The sequence below is a fragment of the Anomalospiza imberbis genome, chromosome 13, assembly GCF_031753505.1.
Source record: "Anomalospiza imberbis isolate Cuckoo-Finch-1a 21T00152 chromosome 13, ASM3175350v1, whole genome shotgun sequence".
In the NCBI taxonomy this organism is placed as follows: domain Eukaryota; kingdom Metazoa; phylum Chordata; class Aves; order Passeriformes; family Viduidae; genus Anomalospiza; species Anomalospiza imberbis.
This window is the reverse complement of record NC_089693.1, coordinates 16,905,993-16,933,569: the sequence shown is the minus strand read 5'-3', so window position 1 is coordinate 16,933,569 and position 27,577 is coordinate 16,905,993. Positions and strand designations below refer to the sequence as shown.

Here is a 27,577-nt window from a genome sequence, read left to right as displayed (position 1 = left end):
ATTATTATTCCTCTATGATTTTGTTGAAGGAATATATTGAACAAAATCTTAGTAACCTTTTTCTCAACCCGAGGTCATGTGCCCTCTGGAGGACTATCGAGGAGGGCTTTACCTTTCGGAATTGCTACACAAAAACTGAAAGAGCAAAAGAGGTGGCCCAGACAATTTTCACCAGTTTCCTCTTTTGTTCTTTACTTTCCATGTGTATTTAATAAATAACAAAGAACAGGTCTCCAGCAAACCACACCACTCTAAATTCTTAGGGTGTCTTACCCTAAAAAGTGGGGCACGTTGAAATTATAGCCCCAGAGATAAATAAAATATAAACTTCGTCTTAAATTCTTTTTCTTTCCAAAAGATAGCGCTCCCTATGAAAGAAACTTCAAGGGTTAACTGAAGAGTTAAAATTTTAAATTACTATTCCTAAATTTTCCATTATCGCGGAGGAGAGATCGGGGAGGGCGGGAAGTGCCCTCGCCACGTCAGAAAACAAACGCATCTCGGAGTCGTCCCGTCCCCGTCCCCATCCCCCGCTCCGTGTCGGCGCGGCCCCCGCGGGCTGTGCCCCGGGCGGGGCCGCCGCCCTCCCGGCGCCCTCCCGCCGCCCTCCCGCCGCGCCTGCCCTGGGCACCGGCCGCGGCCCCGCCCGCCTCTCGCCGCGAGGGGCGCGGGCGGCCCGAGGGCCGCGCTGCTTCCTCTGCGGGGCGGGACCGCCGGTCCCCTCACCGGGATGGGCAGGGGGGTCTCACCGCCGGTCCCCTCACCGGGATGGGCAGGGGGGTCTCACCGCCGGTCCCCTCAGCGGGATGGGCAGGGGGGTCTCACCGCCGGTCCCCTCACCGGGATGGGCAGGGGGGTCTCACCGCCGGTCCCCTCACCGGGATGGGCAGGGGGGGTCTCACCGCCGGTCCCCTCACCGGCACAAGGCAGGGGGGGTCTCACCGCCGGTCCCCTCAGCGGGACAAGGCAGGGGGGGTCTCACCGCCGGTCCCCTCACCGGGGCGGGCAGGGGTCTCACCGCCGGTCCCCTCAGCGGGATGGGCAGGGGGGTCTCACCGCCGGTCCCCTCAGCGGGACAAGGCAGGGGTCTCACCGCCGGTCCCCTCAGCGGGATGGGCAGGGGGGGTCTCACCGCCGGTCCCCTCACCGGGATGGGCAGGGGGGGTCTCACCGCCGGTCCCCTCACCGGGATGGGCAGGGGTCTCACCGCCGGTCCCCTCACCGGGATGGGCAGGGGTCTCACCGCCGGTCCCCTCAGCGGGGCGGGCAGGGGTGTCGCCGCTCCTTCGAGGGACATAAGGAAGGGGAAGGGCTCCCGCCCAGCCCCGTGCAGCACTGGGCTTGTCCCTGCTCTCCCTGCAAGCAAACGAAGCAGCGGCAGAGTAACGAAGCTCGCTAAACAGCACATTAACTCAATTAATTAATCAAGACCTGGCTTTAAAGGCCGATCCCTCCGCACAGCTGGCACAAGGAGCTGCTCAGCCATTTCCTAATTTCATGTACATCTACCAGTGCTATTCTGGAAAATTACATATAAACAGTACGCAAGACATGTGTGGTTGCCTTTTGCCTGTGTTTTATTGGTTCAGTGCACAAGTGTGAGGGTTACAAAGTCATTGCAGTTTGGGTGAGGAAGCTCAGAAGAAGCATTTGGCAGCATTAAGTGAGGGACGGAAGTTGTTCAGCCTTGTTGAAGAAATTCTGTCCTTCATCTACAATACAGACCGGAGCTAGTTAGTTCCTATGTTGCCTGGAGGGGGAAAAAAAAAAGAAAAAAAAAAAAGAAAAAAAAAGAAATAAAAAAAGTAAGTAAAGGTAGCAGTATAGATTTGCAAAGAGCATGAAAATAAATTAAACATTCACCTTTTCTTAAAAAAAAAAAAAGTTATATAATTTGCACTTCAGTTGTAGTGAGTTGGGTAAGTGAAGTCTGCACTTTTCCACTGCATACAAAAATAAGTCTGTGGGTGAGGCAGCACTGAAAGAGAGGATGCAATGGAGAAGGGCGTCAGCCCTGGGCCCTGCCAGCTCCTGTCCCAGAGGAAGTGGCTCAGGAGCATCATCCCTTTATGCTGTTCTACAAAGGTGATAAACCAAGGCAGAAAGGTCAATGAGCACAATGGCAGCATTTCCCTAAGAACCCAAAACCTGTTTGGAAGCAAGTGCAGGGATCTGAGAGCCCAGTACCAACATGAGGCCCTGGGCCACCAGTCAGAGCTGTGTGCCATGGACACGCCTCTGGACGGCGGCAGAGGCAGAAAAGGTCACAACTGCAGCAAGGCACCTCAGCTACTCAAGGAAGCTATTTCAGATTAACTAGGGTGAAATTCTCAACACTTAGTGATGTTCACGGAGTTCTTGATCACTCTGGAAGCAGTACACTGTATTCAGTAGTGCAGTTTAAGTTACACACACTTTCCACAGTTCATTAAACCTGTTAATTCCTCAGATGGGGAAAATGCTCATATCCTGCTCATAACTTAGAACTTTATTTTACAAATTGAACTAACAGTAATACCAACCATGTGCTCAGAACTCATGCAGCTTTTCTTCACACCAGCAGCTTCCTGCTGATGTGCTCTGCTGAAGACAGTAAAAAAATTTTGAAGCAACTACAACACATACAAGAGCACAACTTTTCAGTTTGTTTTGCATTCCATGCCATGACCTTTAAATCTCCAGATGGTGAGATAAAAGCTTCATTTATGTATCTCATCTCTTGAAGATTAGAATCTTTCTAAAGAAAAACTATTATGAAATCTTTTTATATTGACAACTTTGGTATAGTTCAATAATTCTTAAGAGACGCTGGTCAACCAAGTTGGAAAAAGAATAATTTATGAAAAAGGCAATTTACCACATTCTAAAAAGTGGATACATTCTACATGTGTACCAACAACTTGCCTCTCATCTACAAGTGGGCAGTATTTGTATTATAATTGCTAGTCTGCAACCAAAAATAGATCCAGACAGAAGTTGTAATAAATCACCATTTTTATGTAGAGTAGGTATGTCTGCTATTTCCTTTTAACAAATGCAGAATGCAAATGTACTTAAAATGTCACTGACTACTGTGAGGACTTAACTGCTGAGCATCTAAACCCAATTCAGATCTAGGGGATATGCAAGATAATGCTTAAACAGCTGCTCCTAAAGCAGCAAATTTGTCTGCCAGAAGTCTGAAAACAAGCACAACAAAGCAAACCAGAATCAAGAAATAGTAAGGTGTAGCAAGGATGGAACTCTAGCTTTGTGTTGCCAAGAGTGGAGACAATCTATCAGCTAAACACAGCTGATGAAGGGAACACATAGAAAACACACTTTAGAAGCTATCTGCCATCCCTGAGCTTCCCTCTTATTTCTTAAGATGTCTCAACTATTAATTTGCTTTTGTCTTGGGTAGATAAAACCCTTCTTTCCTTAGGTTTGCTAATTTTTGTACCAGTTGTGAGCTACTGCCAAATCACAGTAATTTGGAAGGCAGAAACTATTGCTAATATAACAGCTAACAAGTATTTGCCAAAGCCCTCAATTTGGGATTTGTTCCTCAGCTGAACGGCACTGGACAAACAGTATTTGCTATATTGATGCAACATTTGTACTCCAGGTTATTTCAGAGTCATACATTTCAAATAATGCTGATTTAAAACAACAACAAAAAAAGAGAATCTTAACAGCTTAAGTCAGTAGATGATTCTTAATCAAATTGGAAACTGTGTCTCATGTTATCTTTACAGGCATTGCTTAGAAGTTACTTTAAAAGGGCATTTCATCACACTAAATGTCTGGAAAAACAGTTTCCTAGGAAACTGAAGGTCATCAAAATATACTTAGATTTAAGCAATCACTACAGAAATAAAGGATTTTTCTGGACAACTCTAAAGAACAGTGAAGTTTAGGAACAAGCAAAGACAGCCAAAAACCCTTGTGGTTCATCACTAGTTAAACTAAGCTTTACAGATACAAGCCATCAGGACACCTTTCCACAACAAATGTATCAAAAGTAGAGTGGAAATGCCAACTGTATAAAAACTACGTGGAATATTTCATACAAAATACTCCAAAATGCTTTTCATTATGTAACTTTTATTTGAGACACACATTGTAAAAAAGTTCACATGAAATAATAAAACTATTGGACTATGAAGGTTTTCTTAGGAGCTGGGTTTGGTTTTTTTATCTATATACATCAATACACATTTAATGATTAGGTTTACAAGTTAACCACATGACAAGTTCACTTTTATCTGCAGGAGCTTTTCACATTACACCTTTATACCAGAGGTAAAATGTGCTTAAACACACACAGCAGAACACTTCTATTTCAAAATTAAGCATTTTCTCAAGGACTATACTTTTTATTCTGAATTTAGTAGCTATATAGCATTAAAATAATGGTAATTGAAGTTTTATTTGCAAAAATGTTCGTAAGGCCATAGGAATGCACTGAAATAGTTAAATTCACCAGGAACAAGAAAAATCAACGTAAATCCTGCTTTTTTTTGGAAGAAAGTAATACAAGTTTTATTTATAAGAGTGAGAATGGCATAAGCACTTCAATGAACAGAGGAGAAAAAAGACCTATTATTACCTACAGACCAATCCTTAGCAAGTTTAACATTGCAAAAATTCTGTTACATTAACAGGTAACCAAACAACAGATGCATTTTCACAAAAAACACATTTATGCATTTTACATATTATTGATGGACTATCAAATCATTATGCTTTCACAATATTTTAATGTGATATGTACATTCAAGACTTCTTTATTCACTTGTGAAAATGATCCATGTAATTCTCTTAACTTCAGCAGACTAGTATGAGAAAGTCATAATGGGAAATATTTTCTGTAAAAAGAACTACAGGTCTGAAAAGTCAATCAGCATTTGTGAGACTGTCCCCCAAAGAGAAAAGTGAGCAGCATTAAGTTTCATGAGTGGTTTAAGCTTTAGCAATATTAGAACTCCCAGATAAGTCAATAACATATTTTCTATACACTCAACAAAAAATTCTTGTGCATGTTTTGCTGAGCACAGACTGAAAGACAGAATGGCAAAGCACTGAGACCAGTTTGTTTTTCATTTGGCTTTTTTTTTTTAACCATTTAGAAAAATATAGGTCAAGATATAGTGTGCAGGCATGGGGCTGAGGGAAAGCTCTCCTAAAACTCCAAAGCATAAGCAGCATTTCTGTTTTATTGAAATCCACCATAAAATGTCTGCTTTCCTGAAAGGTTAATGGCAATTTCTGGAAGAAAACAGAAATACATTTGCTGCTAAGTGAATAATAAGTATATGACTTTCATTCTAATGGGCATTAGAGTACTAACTAGTTGACTGAGGTATAGTTAAGAGTCCTTCAAAACTTAAGATTATATAGTCTTGAGCAAAGTAACAACAGAGACTGCACAAAACAATCATAGTGATATTAGAAAAGCCTGTAATACCCAGCATCTGATGCATAGGCAGAACAATACCATTATCATCACCCGCTTGTCTAGAGGAAACCATAGCTAAAATATCCCAGTAAAACATACAGCTGGTTTGCATGCTAAGATACAGCACATTTTCCATGTCTGACAGGGCAGACTGTACACAGAAAGGTCTCTACTGACCAAAAGTTAGCACACTGATAAAGTGCAGCCACTCAGCCATTTAATACTGCTGGAGAAGTGGGGTGGGGGCAAAGACATAAAGAAAGAAATCTGCATTTTACCTTATCCATAAGATCACATGAAATTAGAATTCTTCAGTTTCAGCAGATGACAACAAAATTGCATTAAATTCTTCTACAAATAGAAAAAGATGAACTGTACACGAACAATAAGCAAAGGGAAATATTTACTGCAGTACTTTCTCATGCATAAAGTGAATTTCCTATGGTCTTACCTCACATTTATGTACAGTTTAGCACAGCTAAATGTAAGAAAATAGCAAGTTTTTTTCTCCCTCCCACCCTCCCCCATACAGAGCAGATACCCCAATTCGCTGCTGCTTCAAGAAGCACTTCATAGACTCTACTACTTACAGGCTCTTTCAAAGGGAAGTTCATGGAGACTAATATTGAATGAACATTTAACCACACAGTGAAGACAGGAAAAACAATACAAAGCATTCTGTAAACAGTGCCAAACACAGAACATGTCAGTTTTGGTTTGCAGACAACCCCTGAGATAAAAATCAAAGTATTACGACACCAAGTAAGTCAGAGGTAAATTACTGAAAATAAACAACATTCATAATTGGTGTCACAACACTTTCTGTATAGAAGCACTTTTTTTAACCATACAGAAAACATAACTGCTTTAGCCTGTCCAAGAAAAACATCATGGGTAGACAACAGAGCAGTTAGGGTTGCTTTGTTTTTTCACTGAACCTTGTTGCCATGAAGGTTTCTCTGTTCTAGTGCAACAACAGCAGTTTATGAGATCCATCATCTAGTTACAAGAACTACTTCTATTAAACTACGTGTGGGGACAGGCTGATAACCACCTAAAACTTTATGGAACCAGCTACTAAGGTTAAACCCTTTAAAATCAGAAGCTTTACATCTAACACTATTGGCCCGTTCGCTTTCCAGCTATTTCGAACAGACCCAGAGATGACAAATTCAGTACCTGACACAACAAAATGGTTCTCTGTGGTAACAACTAACTCACTGTTTACAACTCCAGACAAGGAGGTGAAGCAAAAGCATGTCAGACATTTCCTTTGACAATGACAGAACACACCCATCCCCTAACAGCAAACACCTGGACACAAACTTGTAGTTAAAGCTTACAATGGTCCACGTTTGGCACACCAACAGAACTAAAGCACCTGTTTTAATTGCTCATTGAGGAAATTTTTCAGAAGACAATAAAAAAGTAGTAGAACAAAGACTAGGTTATACAATGCTCAGTTGAGTAAAAAAGGCAACTATGTTTCACCTCTGCTTCTAACAGTCTAGGTCACTGTACCAATTTTTGATGAAAAAACAACTGCTCAAGCAGACCAAAGACACACATTCAGCATTAACTGCAGAACTAGGAGTACATTATAGTCCTAATGGGAGGCCTCCTTAGTGCCAATGCTTACAGACGTTAACAAACTATCTTTAGAATTAAGAGTAGAAATGGAAGTCACCTTTAGAAGCAGTCATTTCTGAACAAGTGAATCCACAAAGAGGTTACTCAAAACTCATGCATTCAGCTTCCACAAGCCACTTAAGTGATAGTGATGAGGCCAATTTGTGGTGATGATTTCAAATCCAGAGTGTGCTTCCTCATCAGAAACAAAAAAAAAGGAGCAGACAGTCTGAGCTAACAAAGGGAAGTTAAGTGAGGAAAGACACTGTGTTTATTCAAATAACTGAAAGGTGCATCTGTGAATCAGACAGTGACTGGCAATTCAGAACACAACTTTGCTAATCTGGTAAAGAAAGAAAAGCATACTACATTCAGAATAGAAGCCATAGCTTCTGCATAAACAGATTTGTGCATCTAAGAGACAAAATCTGTATAAATTGTTAAATGCCAATTGTTACAGTAATTCTCATCACTAGAGCAACAACATCCATACTGCATGGCCACGAGAATACAGCATAGAAAATAATGGAAACGAGACTTAATTTTTCTCCTGGCTCTTCTGCTTGAAAATAAATTTGTTTAAAAAGAGAAACAAAACTGTGCACAAATCTGTTAAGAATCATACTTACAAGTCAAACTGTGCAAATACAAATGTAAGATTGTGCTGTAACAGGCAGTAAGAGGCCAATATGGATGTGCAAAGTTAAAAGAAACATAGCAGCTTTTGCAACAGGCAATAAAACAGAAAGTAAAAAAGGAAAACAAGTTAAATCTTGCATTTGTGTCTCCACTTCATAGCTTCCATATCTGAGAAAGAAGAGCCTGACAGGTCAATAGCCTTAGTGAGCAAAATCCACTCGGTATTTGTGTATCGCAGTCTACGTTCAATGGAGCTCTCAGCAGCAGCTTGGTGGTATTATTTCTGAGGCTTTGTGACCCTGTGCTTTCAAAGAAGCAGAAAAGGTTCTAAGTGTGCTGCAGTCTTATCATTAGAAGTTCATCAAAGTAGCGTGCATCGAAAGAAGCTGCTCTTCTTAGATCGATTTTCTGTTATTTTTACTGGCCCACCTGCCCCCGATGAACTGTTGTCATTCTGAAAGAGAAAAGTGTGTCAACATCATAAAATGCAGAAAATAGTATCTCTAGCTTTCCTAGCCTCCCTTCTCACTTCCTTTGCTTGCAAAGCAATAACCAGAGCAGAGATCTGATGCAACTTGAGCTCCTTAATTATCCAAACTTCATTAATCACTGGGCAAAAAATAAAAAAAACATTTACATAACAATTCAGATCTCAAGAATTAGCTGGAGAAGAGACTACATAATAAAACACGGATCACACTATTGCATTTTGGAACAACACATCAGTTTCAGGCTGCCCAGTGTTAATGATCATGCAAAATAATTGATACTTATGCACTGATATGTAATAAAGCGTGATAAATCACTGTTTGCTCAAATTTTATCCAGAAACTAATGTAATCCCCAGGAGTTTTTTGATAGGGCTACTACTCAGTATTATGATAGCTGTCCTCTCACTGTATTTAGTTTGTATGCTAATTGGAAATACAAACCATTTTTCTGTTGAGCTTTGTCATAATGTCTCGTGCAAGTGTGAAAAACGCCTGGTGAGGAGTGGAAATAAAGAAAAAACAAACAAGAGTTAGTCACAAGACACATTAAGGACATGATAAACTTGGACTAGCCAGACACATTAACAATACAGTGTTCTGTAGGCCACTAGAAGCGCTTGGAGTTGCAAGACACTCTATGCACAATATCTGTATATTTAAAACTTCAGTAAACATGCTTTAGAAGCAAAAAATATTTATTTTTAGTCTCCATCTCGCCAATCTTTGAAGCAAATGAACAGACCTTCCCATTGCATAACTCTGGGGGAAGAAAGAAAAATCAGCTGAAGACAAGGCTGCATACTAATCCTGTTTTTATTTCCCCCCCAAACTGAACTGTGCATCACAGTTAGGAACCCAGAGAGGTTTGAGAAGGGCAAGCCTGGGAATTCACATTAAGGTTAGCTTGCTTTCTGTGCTCCAAAAGCTTTACTCTGGACTACCTATAAGGCTACTTAAGCTTCCAATATCTCGATTAAAGACAAAAACCCACGAATAATTACTCTGGCAAATCTCAGCATCCTAGATTTCAATGTATGAAGGAGCAAAGAAACTTCTGTAGCTGGAAAGCTCTGCAATTCTCCAGGAGCAGGAAAAAGCAAGACTTTAGGCTGTCTGGAGACCCTAATAATCAAAGGACAGTTCCAGAATGTGATAAGTATAAACACTTCCCCTCTCATTGTGTTTGGAATATAGCCAAAGACAGGCACTCATTTAATGTAAATAAAGTACAACAAATAAATTAATGCATTTCTGATCCCAAGAATATCACAATTGTGTAATTCCCTGCAAGTCAAGTATTTGGTGGGAAGTAAACCAAATCATTAGTGATTGCCAAATGCCTACACCAGCTGCATTTTTTAATGCTTTCTTCACCATTCATGTGACAATTTAAAAAAATATTCAGAGAGCCAAACATTTTGGAGTAAGCACAAACTACTGTTGTGCATTTCATGACATGCAGGGGTTAAAATGAAACTGCCATGTCATGAGAGAGCAAGTCAGCTCTCCAGAGGAACTCGGGTATCCCCTCTGGTACTGACTCCTCATGGTCCCACTTCCAGAGCCTGCTCTAAGAATCACAAGGACACTGAGAAAATCAGGTCAAGCTAGTCCAGGTGCAGCATGATGTAGATCAGTCCATTCTAACTCTATCCTGTAAAACAATCACCCCACAATCAGAAAAAGACCCATGCCTGGCTGCCACAACATCCCCCTCGTTATTTTAAAGTAATGCCTTCAGTTTCTAGCTAACTTGTCAGATACATGAGCTGAATTAAGTAGGTGTTTGCAGGTTTTTTAAAGAAAAAAAATCCCATAGAGAAACTTTTAAATGATTAGGTATAAGGACAACACAAGTCTACATTGTTGGATTAATAAATCTTAATTTAACTGGCCTTTGATACAGTTACTTTTTTGTCCACACTTCCTATACAGCTCAGATCCTCCCCCACCCTCCCTGAGATGACAGGAGTGATTTATAGTAAGATAGACTGGACTTGGGCCACTCTTCCTTCCCACTCTATTTCCTTAAGCTCTCACAGAGATCTTGTGGGTTTAGCATGAAAGTTATTTGCAGGAAAACAGATTATAAATCTATAAATAGCATTGTGAGTCTTTTTCCTCCTGTAACATGAGCTTACGACCTGGTGTTCCAGATTAATACACGAATTTTCAGCCTCATCTGCACAGCATGTATTTAGCAGTAACCTGAAGGCTCTGTGACACAGTCGCATGTTATCCTGAAAGTAAAGAATTCCGTTTCCTGCACAAGGCACTGCTCTAAAATTAAACCTATTCCTTGTCCAAAGGGACTTGAAATTTAAGTAGCAAGGCACAGACATCTAGGGCAACTGTTTGCTACAGTGATAGTAGACCCCTCTGTTAACACCCATTTTTTAAAACAATTCCAGACACTACCAGAAAACCAGAAACAGTTGGATCGTAGGAGTAGACCCAGGAGTACAGCTGGGACTTCAGGTCCCAGGTCAGGTGAGAAAGCCCAGCAGATCGTGGAGCATACCTCCCCAGAAGGAACTCAAGAAACACCCAAGTGTAGCACCCATCTCTTACCTCTTCCACATTTATGCTGGATTTTGCACTTGTCTCCAAAAATTTGATTCCGTAATCAATTGCTAACTGGAAGAGAGGTTAAAGTTTTTCAGTGGTTTTGAAGTTCCTTTGTAAAAGTAATGTTTCACACAGGTTCACAATAGGTTCATAATAGAATAGATGCTGCATGCTACAACAAACTTTAAAAACCAAACCAAGTAACTTTCACTTCTATTTTCTCTTGCAAGAACATTAAAGACAATTAGACAAAGTGTTAGAACTCATCATACCCTCACATAAAGTCAAAACAAAAAAAAGACATTAATTTCTCACCAAATACCTATTTAGGCTCTAAAAGAACATTAAGGTAGAATCTGTCTTGATACGGATTGTGGACCAGAAAACTACAATGCAGTCATCCCATAAGCTGTGCTACCAACACAGACTACTTCAGCTGTACAGAGAGGTTTTGTAGTATTCTTCCTCACTGGTTTGTTCTGTAGAACAACTAATCTATTACTTAAGCTTTAGTAACAGCACTTATAACTAGAATAAGTAACCACCTTGAATGAATTGAGTACAATGTGGTCAAACTATACAGAAAACTTTATATTGAGATCTAGAATACCTCGTGCTATAGCAAAGCTCAACATTCTTTACAGGATCTTGCCCACAAGACAACAGTACCATTAAGTTTGTTTAAACCTGAAGATAGTTTAGTGCTATTCAAAAACAAAAAAACCCAAACCTGGCATCCTATACATAGAAAAGTTTCTGAAACAAGAGATTTGAGACCCATTCTCTCTCACATGCCTAAAACATATCAAACATCCAGAAGCTAAAATCCTACAAGAAGTAGGCTTCTAAATAGGGTGAGTTACCAAATCTTACCTTCTCCCCTTTTTCTTTTGAGACTTGTCTTTTTTCATTCATATCACATTTGTTACCCAAGATCATTCTTTCTACATCTGAAGAGGCATGCTGGAAGAAGAAAAAGTAATCTCTCAGGAACAAAGTGCATCATTGTGGAAAAGAAACTTGTGTATCAAACTCCTCCACAACGGACTATTTTATTTTAGAGAAATTATCTAATGTGAAGGCATTACTGAGAGAGGCTGACTCTTGAAACAAGCAATTAAAATATTAAAAGAGCCTGGAATAAATACTCCAAGATTACCTTTGCCCATGTACTGTAATAGATCAAATATGTGCCATGAGCTCTGTAGCAGGTTGCACACATGCACAGGGCTATTCTGGAAATGTAACAGTAGACACTACTCCTAAGTGGTGCATGGCTACTGCATTGGAAGTAATTACTTGATTTGTATTTGTCTCAGGGAAATCATAAGATGGAACAAAACACTTACCTCCTCTATGTTTCTTATCCAATTCTTTATGTTGTCAAAAGACTTTTCATTTGTGATGTCATACACCAGCATAATTCCCTAAATAAAGTTAGGAAAATCTAGTTAGATGAGCTAGTACTATTGGCTGACTTTTCATGTATGCTTTAGTTTTAATTATAGTTCTAAAAAAATTCAACATTGGATTATAGGTGAGTAAGTCTTTTCTCAAGGCATTATGCCATGGCTTGGAATTCACCCAAAATATTATTATTTAACATTTTTTGCCACTCTTAAGAGGCAAAACACACCACCTATCCAAAGCTTTTAATTATTAGCCTACAGTCAGGGCAAGTTTAGAAGTTCTACTACACCAGCAACCAGGACTCTCTGGGTAAAGTCACATTTAGATGCAGCAGCTTAAAGCAGTCCAGGATATCAAACCTGTCAGCTCCATTCTGCTGGGGCCAGCAGAAACTTTCACCCCTGGGGCTCTCCCAGAAGCTTTAGCTCTTTCCAGCAGTTCTGTACACACATTGGCATGGGATCTCAACAGTTAGCAGAGCAGGGGAAACCACAGAGCCGCTGCATTAAGGATGGACTGCAAGGTTCACCTCCATTTCCTAAGGCCTTTCCAATCATTCCTCATAGGACAAAGAGAATCCTTGGCCATAGACTGGGGAGAAGACCGGGTCACTGCCAAAGCCTTTTTAAGCACTGGAGAGCTCTAATACAGTGCCACAACCATTATTATTTCTCCCTGCGCTCTGTAACAGTGAAGTTATTTGGACCCACAGCCTATGAATGTCACAGATCTGTTCATACAAAGCAGAAAGAACCTAAAACAGGAGCACAGGAAATAACCACCAAGTCAAAATTAAAGGAGTTCCAACAAAAATATCTCAAATCATAGCATTAAGAGCCATTAACAACATTACAAGTGTTGTACCACAAGGGTGCAGGCTCTAAGTCAATTACTTGACTTCAAGCCACTCTCAGTGGAGGAAAACATAACAGTAGGTGTTGCAGGTGACTGTATTTCTAGCCCAGACTTTGCATTCTCTACTGGCTGAAGGAAAAGCAATTCAGTGAAACACACTTTTAATATTAAAACAATTCATTATACATTTTGAAACACTTTAAGTGTTTAAAGGGGTTGACTGCATTTAAAAAACCTCCAAGCCTATCTGATTAAAGCTTGGTAACTTATTTTATTAAAATCTGCAGAAATTTTAATTATATTAAAAAAGACAATAGGGCTGGAAGTTTCATCACAAAAAACAGGCCTAGACTGAGTACCAGCACATTAAAAAAAGAAAAAACAAAGAGTAAACCCCCAACCAAACCACAGACTTCATTCCCTACATCTCAAGCTATAATTATCCAGTCCTCCAGTGGAAGACTTACACGACACAAACTTAGGAACAGCAAACCAGTTCCACTAGTTGTGTTTAGGTTTTTTGAAGTGTGAGCACTCACCATGGCTCCTCTGTAGTAAGCCGTTGTGATTGTGCGGAATCTCTCCTGGCCTGCTGTATCCCTACAATTCAGTGAAAGAAAGGATTTGTTTTACACTCATCTGTGCTTAGAGATGTCTTATTAAATAGAGTAACAATGCATTGATACTTGTTCATTAGGAAAAACACACCTTTGGCTGTTTGCACAAGTTTCTTCAGCAGTTTCCTCACTCCCAAGCTACCCTCTTTACATCAGCAGTTAGAGCAGCACCAGAAACATGGCACAAAACCACTCCAGTTTTCATGCAAGCAATAAAACTCAGCGCTACACAGCCTGCCCTCCAGTCATTAAAAATAAAAAGCTCTGATTCATCCAAGTCCGCTCTTAAACAGACATTAAAACACACAGCAATAAACTATTTTAGGATAGCGCACTGTCACATCCAGTTTGCTGCTAAGGTCTGCCACCACACCTCAGTGTGCTGGTGCTCTGTCCTGGGTGAGCTGAAAGCAGCACCTGCCTGTGAGTGACCCAGCAGATACCAGCCACATCTCGGGAGAGCTGAACCCCAAAGGCCTGACAAAACCCAGCTTTTTTAACCTATATTACAGACAGAACATTTTTATCAGCCACTTGTGGCACTGCACCTCCTTAGTCACAAGGATTCTGGCTCAGGAGACTCAGGTTCTACTAAGCCACCATACAAGGAATTATCACTCACCTGTGCCTTGGTGAGTACAACCAGGTAACAAAGTACCAGAGGAGATTACATTTACTGGCTTGCATATTTTAGCTTACAGCTACCGAGTTAATATTTCTCCTCCACACGGAAAAGCTAAAGGCACATTTAAGAGGACAGCTTTTGATAAACTAGGAAATTGCTGTGATGCTTGCAGGCTATTGCCAGTGCCACTGAAGCAGAACCACTCCAAGGGCAAGCCAGGAGAAAGCATAAACATTATGAACAATCAATTAACAAAAGGTATGAAATTTCTGGTACACTGAAGCTCAAAAGCTTTGAAATATTCTTTCTCAAAGTGAATTCAAGTTACTGAAAATCCGAATTATTTTGAAATACTTACCATATTTGTAGCTTGATTTTCTTTCCATCTAATTCTATTGTTCTGATTTTAAAGTCGATTCCTGCCAGAGAAAGAGATACTCCTAAGTTTTGCAGTTAATGAAAAGGAAGTGTTCCGTTTCCTTTTGGCGATTTGGTAAGAGCAAACTTAGTCAAAAGAATATTCTGAAGCTGCCATTACTTGCACACACCTGGAAGTGCTGAGAAGGCACAAAGTTCTCAGCTGCATCCAACAGGGCAAGGATAAATTATTCTGCACAATAAAAGCAGGCCAAAGTCAGACTCAGTACTAGTTAGTCAAGATCATTAGAGGAAGACTTGATCTCCAGATCCTTCATTTTACACCAGTAAGTCACTAGCATGAATGTGTATCTCTCCTGAACATCTGACTAGTCCCTGCAGTTTAAGTCAGCTCCCTGGTACCTCTAGCTCAGAGTCAGAAATACATCCTGTGACCCCTCAGCTCCTTTTCAAAGCCAGCATCTACTTTTGAAAACTGATGTTTGCTGCAATCTAATGAGACGTCACAGTAATACAACACAGGAGATATAGGACTCCTTTTTCAAAAATACTCATTTGGGAACAATTAAGATTTTCTAGAAAGCTCCAAAAATATCAAGAAAACACTTCTCTCCTTTTGCCCTTTACACTTCCACATGGTACCCATCAGTTCTCAGATTGATTTTGAAATAAATTTCAGATTTTAAGCCACAAGTTTTAAAAAAAGATTGAAAAAAATTAATTCAGAAGGGCTTAATAATGTATTTTTAAGGTTTAGAGGGGCAAGCTGGATTTCCAAACAGACTATCCCCTTAATCCTAACTACTGTAACTTTGGGATCTCTAAATTTGTATTACAACACAGGTCCAATTGAGACTGCTCAAGCCTCACTACGACATGAAACTGCCAGGTTTTTCAATCCTGTGACAGTATTCCCCAAATTAATTGGTTTGGAAACAAATGGCCCACTTCTTCACTGCATCTTAAATAGTTACTTGATACTTAGCTGTAGTTTGTAAAAGACGGGGGTTAGAAGAAATTAAATAAACTTTCTGAAAATGTAATTTAATTTACAATCATCAAAAGTATCTTAATTGGAAAAATGCTGGTTTTAGCTTTAAGAATTCATCCATCCACTAAACAGGAAGCTATGGGAGTTTTTACTACACCACAGTAGAAACTTAATATGAAATATCAATGTTCATTATTTATTTGAATTTCCTTCTTCTCACATGCATTATTACTATTTTAATATACTGAAAATAACAAGTTTTGGCCACTTAATGTGGCATGGATACATAGTTCAGCTCATTAGTTAGAATACAAATTATGAGCAAAAACATCACATCAGCACTGAAACAGCATATGAAATTATTTGCATTAATTTAAAATGCTATGCTTACTAGTACAATTACAATTTCACAAGATTCACTGGTAGGAAAAAAGATACTTTCATTAATTCACACTCTTCTAAAAATGACATGAGAATTATGTGCACTTTCAAAAAATCCCTATCCTATGTAACATAATATTGGCAAGTGTTTCTATTTTACATTGCAGAGGACATTGCCTCCCTTGTAAAGATTTTTCTCCTAACTAGGTGCAATCACAGCTGCTGAAATCACAGATAATTGTATTCAGGTCTGAAAACAAATAACCTTTGCCCTGAATAGATTCATTTTGGCCTCAAAGGTTATAAAGCATGAATATGGATTTCTCTGGAAAGAGCATTTTATCGTGGCAACAGCAAATTAAATCAGTTCTAAAAGTTCATTAGTGTCTAGGTCTGAAGCTTTAGGAAACAACTAGCAGGAAAACTAGATTCAGAGAGTGCTGTGGTTGCAAGAGAATTCTGCCTGCACTGTGAACTGCTGAAGCTGAGACACAGCAGTACCAGTGACTGATCCTGTAGGGGTGGCTTTCTGAGAGGGACTCCTGACTGCAGCACAAGCTTCCCATGTGCACCAACCCAGCTCTTGCACAGACTGGTTTCTTGTGGTTACTCATTTCCCTTGCAGCGCTGAAATTATTTATACAACCACTCCTCTGATGACTTCTAAAAGTCGGGACCTGCACAAAAAATATCTTTTCAGAACTTAACGTTTCTAGTATGAACTTCATCCAAATTCTCAAATATTCGTTTCAAAGATAAAAGAAGAATATAAGGGGAAAGGCTGTAAGTACCTCTGCAACTGTAATTTTTCGGAGGTTAAAATGAACTAGAAACTGATGTTTCTCTTGTTCTTTCACTTCAGTATGAGGAAGTGGTGAGCTACACACATTCAGAGCAAGCCTGGTGACATGTGCTGCCACTTCCGTCCAAGCGCTCTTGCATGGCAAAGCACAAACCACGACCTGGTTACAGCTACATCAAAATTACACCACGTCAAACACTCCAACAGCTATAGAATTTCAACACTAACTCTTGACAGAAGATTTCTGGTGTTAATCCATTCTTCTTTTGCACAGTCATACACTGGGATACAAAGTTTGAAAAGTTACTTAGGCCAAATAAAGAGGAGTCAGTGAATTAACGTTTGATTGCAAAGCATCACACAGCTTGCAGTTTTTTAAAGGCAACTCTTCTTCCAGTAGGGAGAAAAAGCCCAGAAACATCTGGATGTCCATCTGAAGTTAAGTTTTAGAAGCTTTTAGAAAACACAGACCCAGATTAATGCTTAAGAGTGCAAATGTTAACAGGATAATTATCTTTAACTGCTAAAGAGGAGTTGTCACATGAAAGTTTGACACATTAGCCTGTCAGTAAGTATTAGATCAGAGCCATACAGAAGCATTTTTTGCAGGAATCACAAACCTGCATCCTGCAAGGATAGAACCCAGAATGTGCAATCTGAACTGCACATTAGTTAGAGCTGTAATTGCTTGCGTTTCCCTTGCAGCGTGGGGTAAAAGTAGCTGAGGGCTTATTGTTCTTCAAAATCCTTTCCAGACCCTTGCTAACTACAGGCCAGGGGTGCATCCTCTCTCCTCACTTTACTGAGGGTATTTGCTTCCATAGCTTCCAACAAAACTCTGTCTTAAGAGCACACTGGGCAGCATCATTAGTGGCCCACGAAGGCTCTCACAGAAAACCGTGGCAGCTGTATGCTGCTGTGTCTGCCTTGCATTGCTCTGCACAGCTGATAAAGTTCAGGGCATGCCTGCTCAGTGACACACAGCCAAATGCCACAGGCCAGGGGACTGGCCTCACCTGGCCTCTTTTGGCATAAGCCAAGAAGTCATGTCCATCTCATATCCCAAAGCTCTTCTGCCACTCCCTTTTCCCCTACTCCACTTCCCAGCTATATTTCTTCTCATTCCAGCCCACCTGGGCAGATTTTACCCAGAATTAAGCTGCAATGCAGTAACTTTAAAGAGACATTGTGAAATATTAGAAAGAGCTCACAACACCGCAATAATAAACACCCAGGACTGCCCAGCAGCACACAGGGAGCAGTTCCTTTTCCAGCTCTAGTACCAGTGGTTTTCTACCATGAACCTCAACAAACCAGCCTGACGCAATTCTTACAGGAATGTAAGGACAAACTGAGCAGGGAGGCTGAAAAAGTTCATTTTGTTACTTTAGTTTTTAAAACAGTAGCTTACTCTCAGGGCATCAGTGTTACTCTTTTGTTCTCCCCTCACCATGATTTTAACTCTGTAGCCATCAGAGCCAATGTCTCATGTTTTTCATGCTACAGTATCTATTCCAGCTAGGACTCCACTTCAACTTTCCCCTACACAGTACCACCGCCTGGACAGATTGTCTTGTTTCTTCTTTTCAACAAAATTGCTGTTGCAGAAAATGCTACAGCACAAAGAAAGCAAAGAAACCAAACCAAAGTATTCTGGTTGGAGCCAGTAAGCTGTTCCAACTGTACCAGAAAATAATTCCTGAAGGTAAAGGTTTCTTGGGACTTCAGTCTGCTCAGCAAAATGCTTCTGGAAGGGTCATGTTCCTGAATGTTTTCTAAGAGCAGTAAAATGCAGACACAAAAGAAACTCATACAGATTAGTGTAAAAAATGAAACTGAAACAAAAAAATCCTGCCACTGGCAGGCAAATATTAGAATTCTTAACCTTTACCTTTATTACCCAATTCACCAGTATTTTAAGTTAATTTTTCATGTGGCTCAACACTAGTTTGCAGCAGGAGGACCTGATGTGTGCAGCTGTAGCAAGAAATCAGACAGGAAATCAGCACCATTCAGGATGTAAATAAACATCAATCTCTGACAGCATACACTAGCCTGTATATCTACCCCAGCAGAGTATTGCTCCATCTCTGACAAATCAATACTTTTTTTTTTTAAAGTATTCGATGTACTAGCATTTTAATTTGTTTACCTTTTGGTTTTATTTAATATATAAGCCGAAGACATTTTAAGAAGTCAGTGAACACAAACATTGGCAAAGATGCTGTGAAAAAATGAATACCAGATTAGCTTGCTGGAAAAATCTTATTTTAGTCTCATCTATCAAAGAACATAAAAGATGCACCACAGTTATTAAAACAAAAAGGGAACTGTTTTGCATGACCTGCATATAATAAAAGCCTCACCCTCTTAAAGAAGCTGTCTTCCTATGTGTCTAAATCTTATTTTACTCCTTTGAAGTAAGAATGGAAGAATGAAATGGAAATAAAACATATTTTTTAAATGGGATTCCATGATAAACAGAACTTTGTGGCACTCACCACTACTGGACATAGACCACAATAAAAAGGATGGGGGAAGGAGTCAAGGTACAAAGTCTTGTGACCCTTCTGAGCAAATCAGCATGGGAAAAATTGGAGTTTATGCATCCAATTTCAATCTAGGCTTGATCCAGCTTGACAGCATTGGTCCTTTCTAGCCTACTTCATCTATATATGAGGTCAGGGGGTTTTGATTTTTTTTCAATGGGCTGAGCCAGGAAAAGAGAACTCCTTATGAATTCTTCACTGCAGGACATGTAAGAGTCTTAAGATACACAAAAATAAAGGAAAACATTTTCTGCAGTCACTTGGGTTAAGTGAATTAAAAGCAACTTTGAAGCAAGCAAGTAGATTTGTAACTTGTTCTTTTCATACACACCCAACAGCTAAGGGACATCAATTTGCTCCCACAGATTTTCCCCACAAGCTTACCCTCAGATTACTCCTTTTTTTTTTTTTTGTTCTCACCAGGAGGTATTGCAGGGATTGGATTAAATACACAATTATTTTTTGTGTGGTTTTCAAGAGAACATTTTCTTGTGCTACATCAGTATACTGCCTCAATCTACAAAGGTAGATAAATGAAGCTTCAGAAATTTGCTTTTAAATTAATCCTCCTAGAATAATTATAGTAAAAATAAAAAATGACAAAGTAGGAGTCAAGATCACTGTAAAAGGCAGGATAGAGAACCCTTGCAACATACCAGTGTGTCATAGAGCCTCATACAAAAGAACAAAGTCTAGTCATTTTGAACTTGAACATTTAGCTTTAGTCCCTAGTAACATCTGCAAAGAATTTTCAGATGATCTCAGCAATGTCTTGTATCAGTGTGTAAATTAAAGAGGCAGTAGTCTTTTATTGCACCCATTCAAAAATACAGCAGACTAACATGAAACACCACGCCAGAGTAAAGGTCAACATTTTTTCAAAAGTCATAAAACGAATTATTTTAGAATTAAACACAAGTGCAACCACTTCTAGTTACTCTTTCATAATTAAAGGGACAAAGTGTATTGCATTCTTTCTGGGCAGCCCACAAGAACCCACAACACACTAGTAACCTCGAGTGGGCTGAATATGCTCCTTCAGGTTAACTGGCCCTTCTTCATCTAACTCTCCACCCACACCAAGAACCCAACACCAGCGTTCCACACAACGAGGCACAGAGCAGTGTCTTGCACCTTGGAAAGGCTCTGAGAGTTTAGACACTGGCAATACAAATCTATAGAAACGACTCAAGTAGGTAAGGCAATAAGGCAATAAAGAATGGGGATGCCACGTGCATGTGTGACATAAGGCAGTTTCCTGCTCCTAAGGCCTTGGGACCTACGACCAAGATCAGCTCCATGCCCAGGGTGCCAGCAAAGTGCCACTTCTGCAGCACGTGTCCCCTCAGCTACGGCACAACTGCCACCTTAAGCTTCCTTTCTTAAGATAAGCTACTTTCTACTAAAAAGAGAAGAAGGTATTCAGAATACAATTTATAACCAACAGAATTAGACCAACATTTGAAACATCCATGTTTTCTAGAGCTCAGTAGCCTACAGTGTGATCTGGTTGCCACACTAAACCTGAATCCAGTGCTCTTCAGCCACTTGCTCACGCCAGTGCTCCTGTGAGTTCTGCCACCACAACTGTGCACTGCAGGGCTTCAGTGTGGACACTGCAACATCCTCAACACTGAAATTCTCTTTTAAGTGTTTTGAAGTCAACTTGCAGATTGCTTTGAGCAACTTTTGAAATGCACGATATTAAACACCAAAAATACTCAATGTAAAATTCAAGACTACAAAACAAAATAACACTAGAAGCTTAATACTACTTGACATGAGTGAAATTATCAACTGTCACAAGAGCCCAACTTTAAAAGGTCTGAATCCCTGCAGAATGTATTTTAGAGCTTACAATCTAGATGCTATGAAAGTGCACAGAAATTAACTTACGGTCTACCTCTCATTCTAATTTGAAAGAAAGATAAGCTACACTTGATAGTAACTCAGTTTCATCTGAAATAATTTTTAAATAGATTAAAATTGTACTATTGATACAGACAGCAAAGTTTGTTTATTTTAAGGATTATTTATAGACTGCCTGTCTCTAAAAGGAATGCATTAACTTAGTTGCCTCGAGAACATATTCCTTTCAAGCCAAGATGCAACTGGAGAGCAGCAAACATAAAAACTGACCAGCAGACTTGAATTGAGGCTATAGTTTCACAGCTGAAACTGGGGGAGGCACTGCCAGGACCAGGTGCCACAACCACATCCTTTCCTCCTTCAAAGTCACTCACCTGTGTGAGTTCCACAGTGCAGCTCACCACCATCTGGAAGAGCAGCTGATGGCACAACCGGAGAGCACAGGCACTCCCAGCCAGATCTCCTCTGTGAGTGGGGCAGGAATTGCTCTCTATGTCACACTCCAGCTAGGGCTGGCAACGGAGGAGAAACAGCTGCAGTGACCTCCCAGGGACCCTCCCTATCCCACACTCACTCAACTTGCAATGCAGCTGTGGGAGACGTGCGCATCTCTCATCTACTTTGAAGCTCTTCTTTTCCTCATATCTCCAGGATGTGCAGTGTGCAGCTTTCTACAACATGAAAAAAACCTCTGCCACATGCTTTAATGGGTAAGAATACCAGATTTCCCATCTAGAAGGTGGCTTATGAATACAAAAATTTGATTCCTCTTTCAGAAGTCCAGTGCTTAATATGAGAAGACATGTAATTGATCTTTATCAAAAGCATAAATTAATAGGTAAGACAAGAAAAAAAACAAGCATAAAAAATCCCAAACCCCAAAGTGGAACCTCCAAGAACAGGAAAAAAAATGATCCCAAATCTCTTGCCTGCAAACGATCTTTGTTGGTAGGTGTAGAAAACATAGAAAATTATGTCTTTAACCAGAATAACTCTAACTGAATATTGCTGTCAGGAAAAAGACAAAAAATAATTACTTTGTCCAAAGTTTGCATCTTAAGAATCCAAAAGGTTGAAAAATGGCTTATTAAAAAGTCTCGTGCAATCAGTACTGCCTTGCCGCCACGATTTAAATTTCATTTTTTATTATTCATAAACCAAGCTTCAGCTGTGACAAAAAGAACAGGCCAAAAAGATTAGGATTGGTTTTGTTCCCTCATTTTTGGTCCTGGTACATCTATACTGTACCATCTATACGTCTGGCCAATGAGAAATGGAGATGCCACTTCTTCTTTAAAAAGCCTCTTAAAAGTTTCAGGGCTCTACATGAATTGGTTGTTCAGAGTGAAGAAATAAAGATTTTGAGAGGCCAGAAAAGGCCCCTCAAAATCATGTAGCACCTCTTCTGTTTTAAACAAAACATGAAAAGTGAACACACTGAGTGTCCCAAGATCCACAAAGCAAAGCAAGAACTGGCAAGTCCATGACTACTTACAGATAAGATGCCCTCACACAGTTCAAACAATGCACTTTGTACCTTCTGTTCCAGCCCTGCCTGGCACCACATACAAACCCCACCAGCTGCACAGTTAACACAGCTATGGAAAACACCATGGGAACAGTTGGTATGGACAGGTGAGCACTGCTACAGCACAACAACTCACACTGCCAAACACCTCCTTGATAGGTTCAGGGATGCTACAAAAGCATCAGAGATAAAAACTAGTTAAATTGGATAATGTTAGAGCAGGTATAAGTTACACATGAGCACTGTAAAGACAGAAGAGATGAAATTTTTGGAAGTTTTATAGGAATGCACAAACACTACTCACTTTAGAGGGCACTGACCTGCTTACACTGGAAGAAAAAGTACAGAGAATAAAAAAAGCACATATCAACAATATCAGTAAGACAGCTCTTGGCTTCAACTGTCACTCTGTCCAAAAGGATCCAAGAAGAGCAAAGTGTCTCCTCCAGCAAGAATTATCTTTGTTAAAATAAATAATCTAATCTAGGAATTTGAGTTAGAGTCTGAATACAGTTGTGTTAGAAGCAAGTGTAGGAAGTACCTAGCAAGGCAGCAAAATCAGGCCAAAAAGTCAAAGCAGAAGGTTTAAAGTTACTGAAGTTAGTTTTATAGACAGCATTTTCAGCAGCCCAAAACATCATTTCCACCAGAGGCTTTTTTAAACCCATATTTTTATCCATGGGGACAAGTAAGCATGGGGGGCTTTGGTTTGTCATTTGCTTGATTGTTTGGGAAGTTAAGGACATGAGAGAAAAAGGGCTGCTTTAACTTCTTACATGAATGACAAAATAGGCTTTTTTTGAAAGGTTTTTACTACTTATACTAACAGGCACAGCCACCTAACTTATTGAGAAAGGCCATACTTTCCTTTCTGCCACATAGCTGTTTTCTTCTCCTACACCCTGCAAGGTTCTTTTAATGAATTAATTTTAATTAATTCTTTTATTTCTTCATTTGCTTTTCCTGCTTTGCATGTTCTAAGTAGTTTCTACATCACTTCTGCTAAGTCAGAAAAGTTCTCCCAGGCAGTTTCTCTGTTTCTTTTTCCTCCTTTCCATGCCTGGAAAGAGCTACTCCAGCTTTAATCCCAGCAGAAGTCACACCATACACACAAGATATTTTGACACAGTAAAGGAAAGCTATTGCTCTCTGTCAGGTGGAAGAAAGGAGGATTTTGCTGGGAGGTGTGGAGGCAGGGGAAGCAGTGTATGTGTTCCCTGGCTGACAGACACTTCAGCTTGGCCCAATTTCTTATACTCAGCCTGGTTTTCCCAGTCTCCAGATTGGGAAAAACAGAATCTCCAGTGGAGCCAGACTCCTACTAGTGACCAGCCTGCTTGACATGCTTTTTGATGTTGCCACACATACAAGAGGAGGCCACTGACGTTCAGCATCAGGAGGCTTTTCCTCTGGTGCCCAAAGCAGAGGAGTCTGTGTGATGGCAGCAAAATTAACACGTCTTGAACTTGGTCAACTGTTTGCTGTTCCTAGAGGAGAAGCCTTTCGACACATGCAGTACTTTACATGCCTTTAACGACATACAATCTAATCATAGCTTACATTTAACAGGAATGTTTACTATAAACCACAAGATTAAGCCGATATTAGATGCAATTGCTGGTCTAAAACCCTCTAAAAGGCACTAAATTACAACTCACTGCAACCTCTGTTGGGACAGGAAGTTACTGACCTAAGTTTTGAGTTGCAAGGCTGGCAACTAAAAGCCTCAGGGCCAAGTTTTGAGTCCCAGAGTAAAAGAAAGATACAAAGCTTGAGAGAGGGTCCAAAGGAGGGCCACAAGGATGGTGAAGTGTCTGGAGGAGAAACCTTATGGGGAACAGCTGAGAGCACTTGGCCTGTTCAGCCTGGAGATGGACTTGAAGATCCTTCTGTGTTCATTCCAACTCAGGATATCCTGAGTCTATGATTCTAACTCTGTACAAAAGCCTGACAGTCCAACTTTATTGATGTTACTCCTAGTTTATCCACATTAGAAAAGCATCAGAGCTATTTTATACATCTAGTCAGCCAGATGACTTGACACTTAAGCTACCATAACATCCAATAAAGATAAAAAACAATAGAATATCCTTTGAATTAAAACCATGTAACTTCTACCACAAAACATGAAATAAACCATCATTATAAACACTGCATGTATTAGCCTTATTATTATTATGAATTTTAGTTAATTTCTGAAGTAAGACAGTCCAAGATATATTTCTACTAAAAGGCTACAGAAGGACTAGGAAATCCATTCTAAAAAGTACAGTAAAAATTCCCAAACAAAAGCTGTGTCTTCAATACCTATCTCAAAGCTTGTATCCATCAACCAAGACATTTGTTCCTACCCTTATTAAAAGTTAGTAACTTTGCATTCAAACCAAGTCACAAAAGCAGCTCGAAACTGCCCTCCCGTCACTCAAAAAACCAGTAACACTTAACCAAGACAGACCTCCATCTGCCAATTAGAAATAGGCATCAACACTCAGACATCTGTCACACTGTTTCAGAGTAAAACACACAACACAAAAGCTGCAGCAGCATTTTTAATAAAAGCCAAACAATTTTAACTCCATTGCTGGCTTGATGCAGAATACAGTAAGGTACTGCAACCTCACCAGCAGATGAAAATCAAAGTTAAGATGTCTTTTGCTGCCAGCTAGGTGTTAGAATCAAATTTAAAGTTACAAGACACACAAACTTCAATGCTTTTAACCTGCTATACCTTCAGCTACAATTTTCTGTTCGGCTGACCACCCACCACTGACCTTGAAAATAGATTCATTATTCCACTTTCCTATTTACCTCCACAAAACTGTTTTGCAAGCCCTGTCCTAAAGAGATACCCCAGTCTCAGATCCCACAAGCCTTGAACACACACTTCCACTCTGCAGATAAGTGTAACAGTGCCACCTGAGTGTGAGTGAACTCACCTCAGTCACTGCAAAGTCCAGATGACAATCTGTTTGCAGTAATGGCCATTAATAAAGCACTCCTGACAATGCTTCCCTGCCTTCCCTTCCCTGCTCATCTATCATTGATGTGTTTTCTTCTACAGCTCCCACCATCTGGAGAAGCCCAAAAGAAATTGATTTGCTAAGGACAGCAAATGGTGAAGCTTAATGGGAGGGTGGGTAACAAAAACCCAAACCCCAAGAAAGCAACAATCAGTCCTTGTCCATCATAGAAATAAGTAACTGTGAAGAAGAAGAGTAGAAATATTCAATGAGGCATGATTTGACTTGAATACACTAAAACAATTTCCATTACACATTACAGACATGGAAATTTCACTGTAAAAGGGAAGCTGGTAATTTTGCTTGACAAAGGATTTTCATCGAAGTGTTCAAAGGTCAGCACACACGTGCTTGCCTGCCAGAGTAGTGTCCTATTTTGGAAGATGTAGACTAAGGAAAAGTTACTTCTGTAAAATCAACAAATGGTTTCAACTCTCAGATATAGTACTATCTTGTGAGCAACTTCCTGCCAATTGCTGATATCATCCTGGATTAAAAAAATAAATACGACAAATTTTGTTTCTGTCAGCAAGCCTTTGTACTAAATCAGAAATGCCATCAGCTACAAAGATTTGACTTTACTCTCATAGAAACCAGTTGATACAAAAAAGCTGAAAGGAATGCAAAAAATAAACCTTATTATTTCAAATTATAAACTGAATCTAGTTTTACCAGACAGCACTACTTGAACAACAAGTTAAGATACTTAGGAACGGCTAAATTAATGCTTCTGATTCTTGTGTTTCGCACTGGAACTACTAGCAAAATGCACGTGAGATATTCCAAGATAAGTTTTGCTTTAGGAGTTGTTAAGTATGAAAATGAGCTGACTCAACTGCATTTTACTTTCCACGTACAAGTGTGCAAAAGCAGAAGTTCCCACTCAGAAAGCAAACTAAACAACACAACCTTACGTAACACACTCGCGTTGTAGAAGAAGTTTTATTCCATGTTGACAGTGAAAAGCTGATCCTCACTAGGGACCAAGCATTATGCCTTGCCAGCATTTTCAGAATTCTAACAGAGCTACAGAGCCCTGTATAAAAAATTAAAAGCTGCTGAAGGACAAGGGCCTGTCATGTCTAAAGTTGCTTAAGGCCAATCTGTGCTTTCACAGAGTGAAAATATGTCGCTTTGAATAATCCAAAGGTCACTGGTTCACTTCTCATAATAGGTGGGAAATTCTGCTGAAGGTATTAGTTATACCAGGTAGTGAGGACAAAGACATAAAGGCTCTTGCACCAAGAGTCACCCAAAAAAAGAATAAAAGAAGTCTGATGAATTATAAATACATATGCATTGCACTTTTATCACACTTCTTATGCAACTGTTGGACACCAGGCTGGAAGTCCCTGCTGCCTGAACCAGTCCAACGTTGATTATGATTACAAGCATGACCAAAGTCTCAAGGAGAAAAGTCAAAGGAGCATTTCCTAACCTCCAAGCAATCTCCATGGGTGTTGTAGCCTTACAGGCACGTTTTGCATGACAGCAAAACAGAAGGGGATCTGTGAAGTATAACACGAATATACTGTGTACAATGACAAAGTAACTACATTCATTACTGACTTATTTCTATAATATGAACATTGAGGAGAAGTAAAACAATTATTCTAGAATAAAACAGTATTTCCATATCTCCCTCCCACTTTATTTTTTTCCTTTTGGAAAATGTTTCCATTGTTTTGGTAACTGGAGTGCTGTAGTTTAATCCTGGTTAAACTACTAAAGAACAATCGGAGTGGGAAATTATAAGGAAGTTATCTGGTACTTGGATGTGATGTG

General features: G+C 39.9%; 1 protein-coding gene across 4 annotated transcripts in view; it reads right to left on the bottom strand.

Annotated features, from left to right (window-relative positions):
- Positions 1-1,559: 1,559 nt before the first annotated feature.
- RAB8B (RAB8B, member RAS oncogene family) overlaps positions 1,560-27,577 on the bottom strand; it is a 29,191-nt gene continuing 3,173 nt past the window's right edge. Inside the window, exons 2-9 of one of the 4 annotated variants that reach the window (XR_011003863.1) lie at positions 14,633-14,693; positions 13,572-13,632; positions 12,117-12,194; positions 11,641-11,730; positions 10,771-10,836; positions 8,641-8,691; positions 5,719-8,162; positions 1,560-1,750 (exon numbers count right to left, since the gene is read on the bottom strand). Coding sequence is in view for 2 of the 4 variants with exons in the window: in XM_068204224.1 (XP_068060325.1) it covers positions 8,070-8,162; positions 8,641-8,691; positions 10,771-10,836; positions 11,641-11,730; positions 12,117-12,194; positions 13,572-13,632; positions 14,633-14,693 (500 nt within the window). In the remaining 2 variants the exon portion in view is untranslated. Of the gene's footprint in view, positions 1,751-4,066; positions 8,163-8,640; positions 8,692-10,770; positions 10,837-11,640; positions 11,731-12,116; positions 12,195-13,571; positions 13,633-14,632; positions 14,694-27,577 lie in introns of those variants that run through there. The other 3 variants (XR_011003864.1, XM_068204225.1, XM_068204224.1) reach the window with 3 other exon arrangements.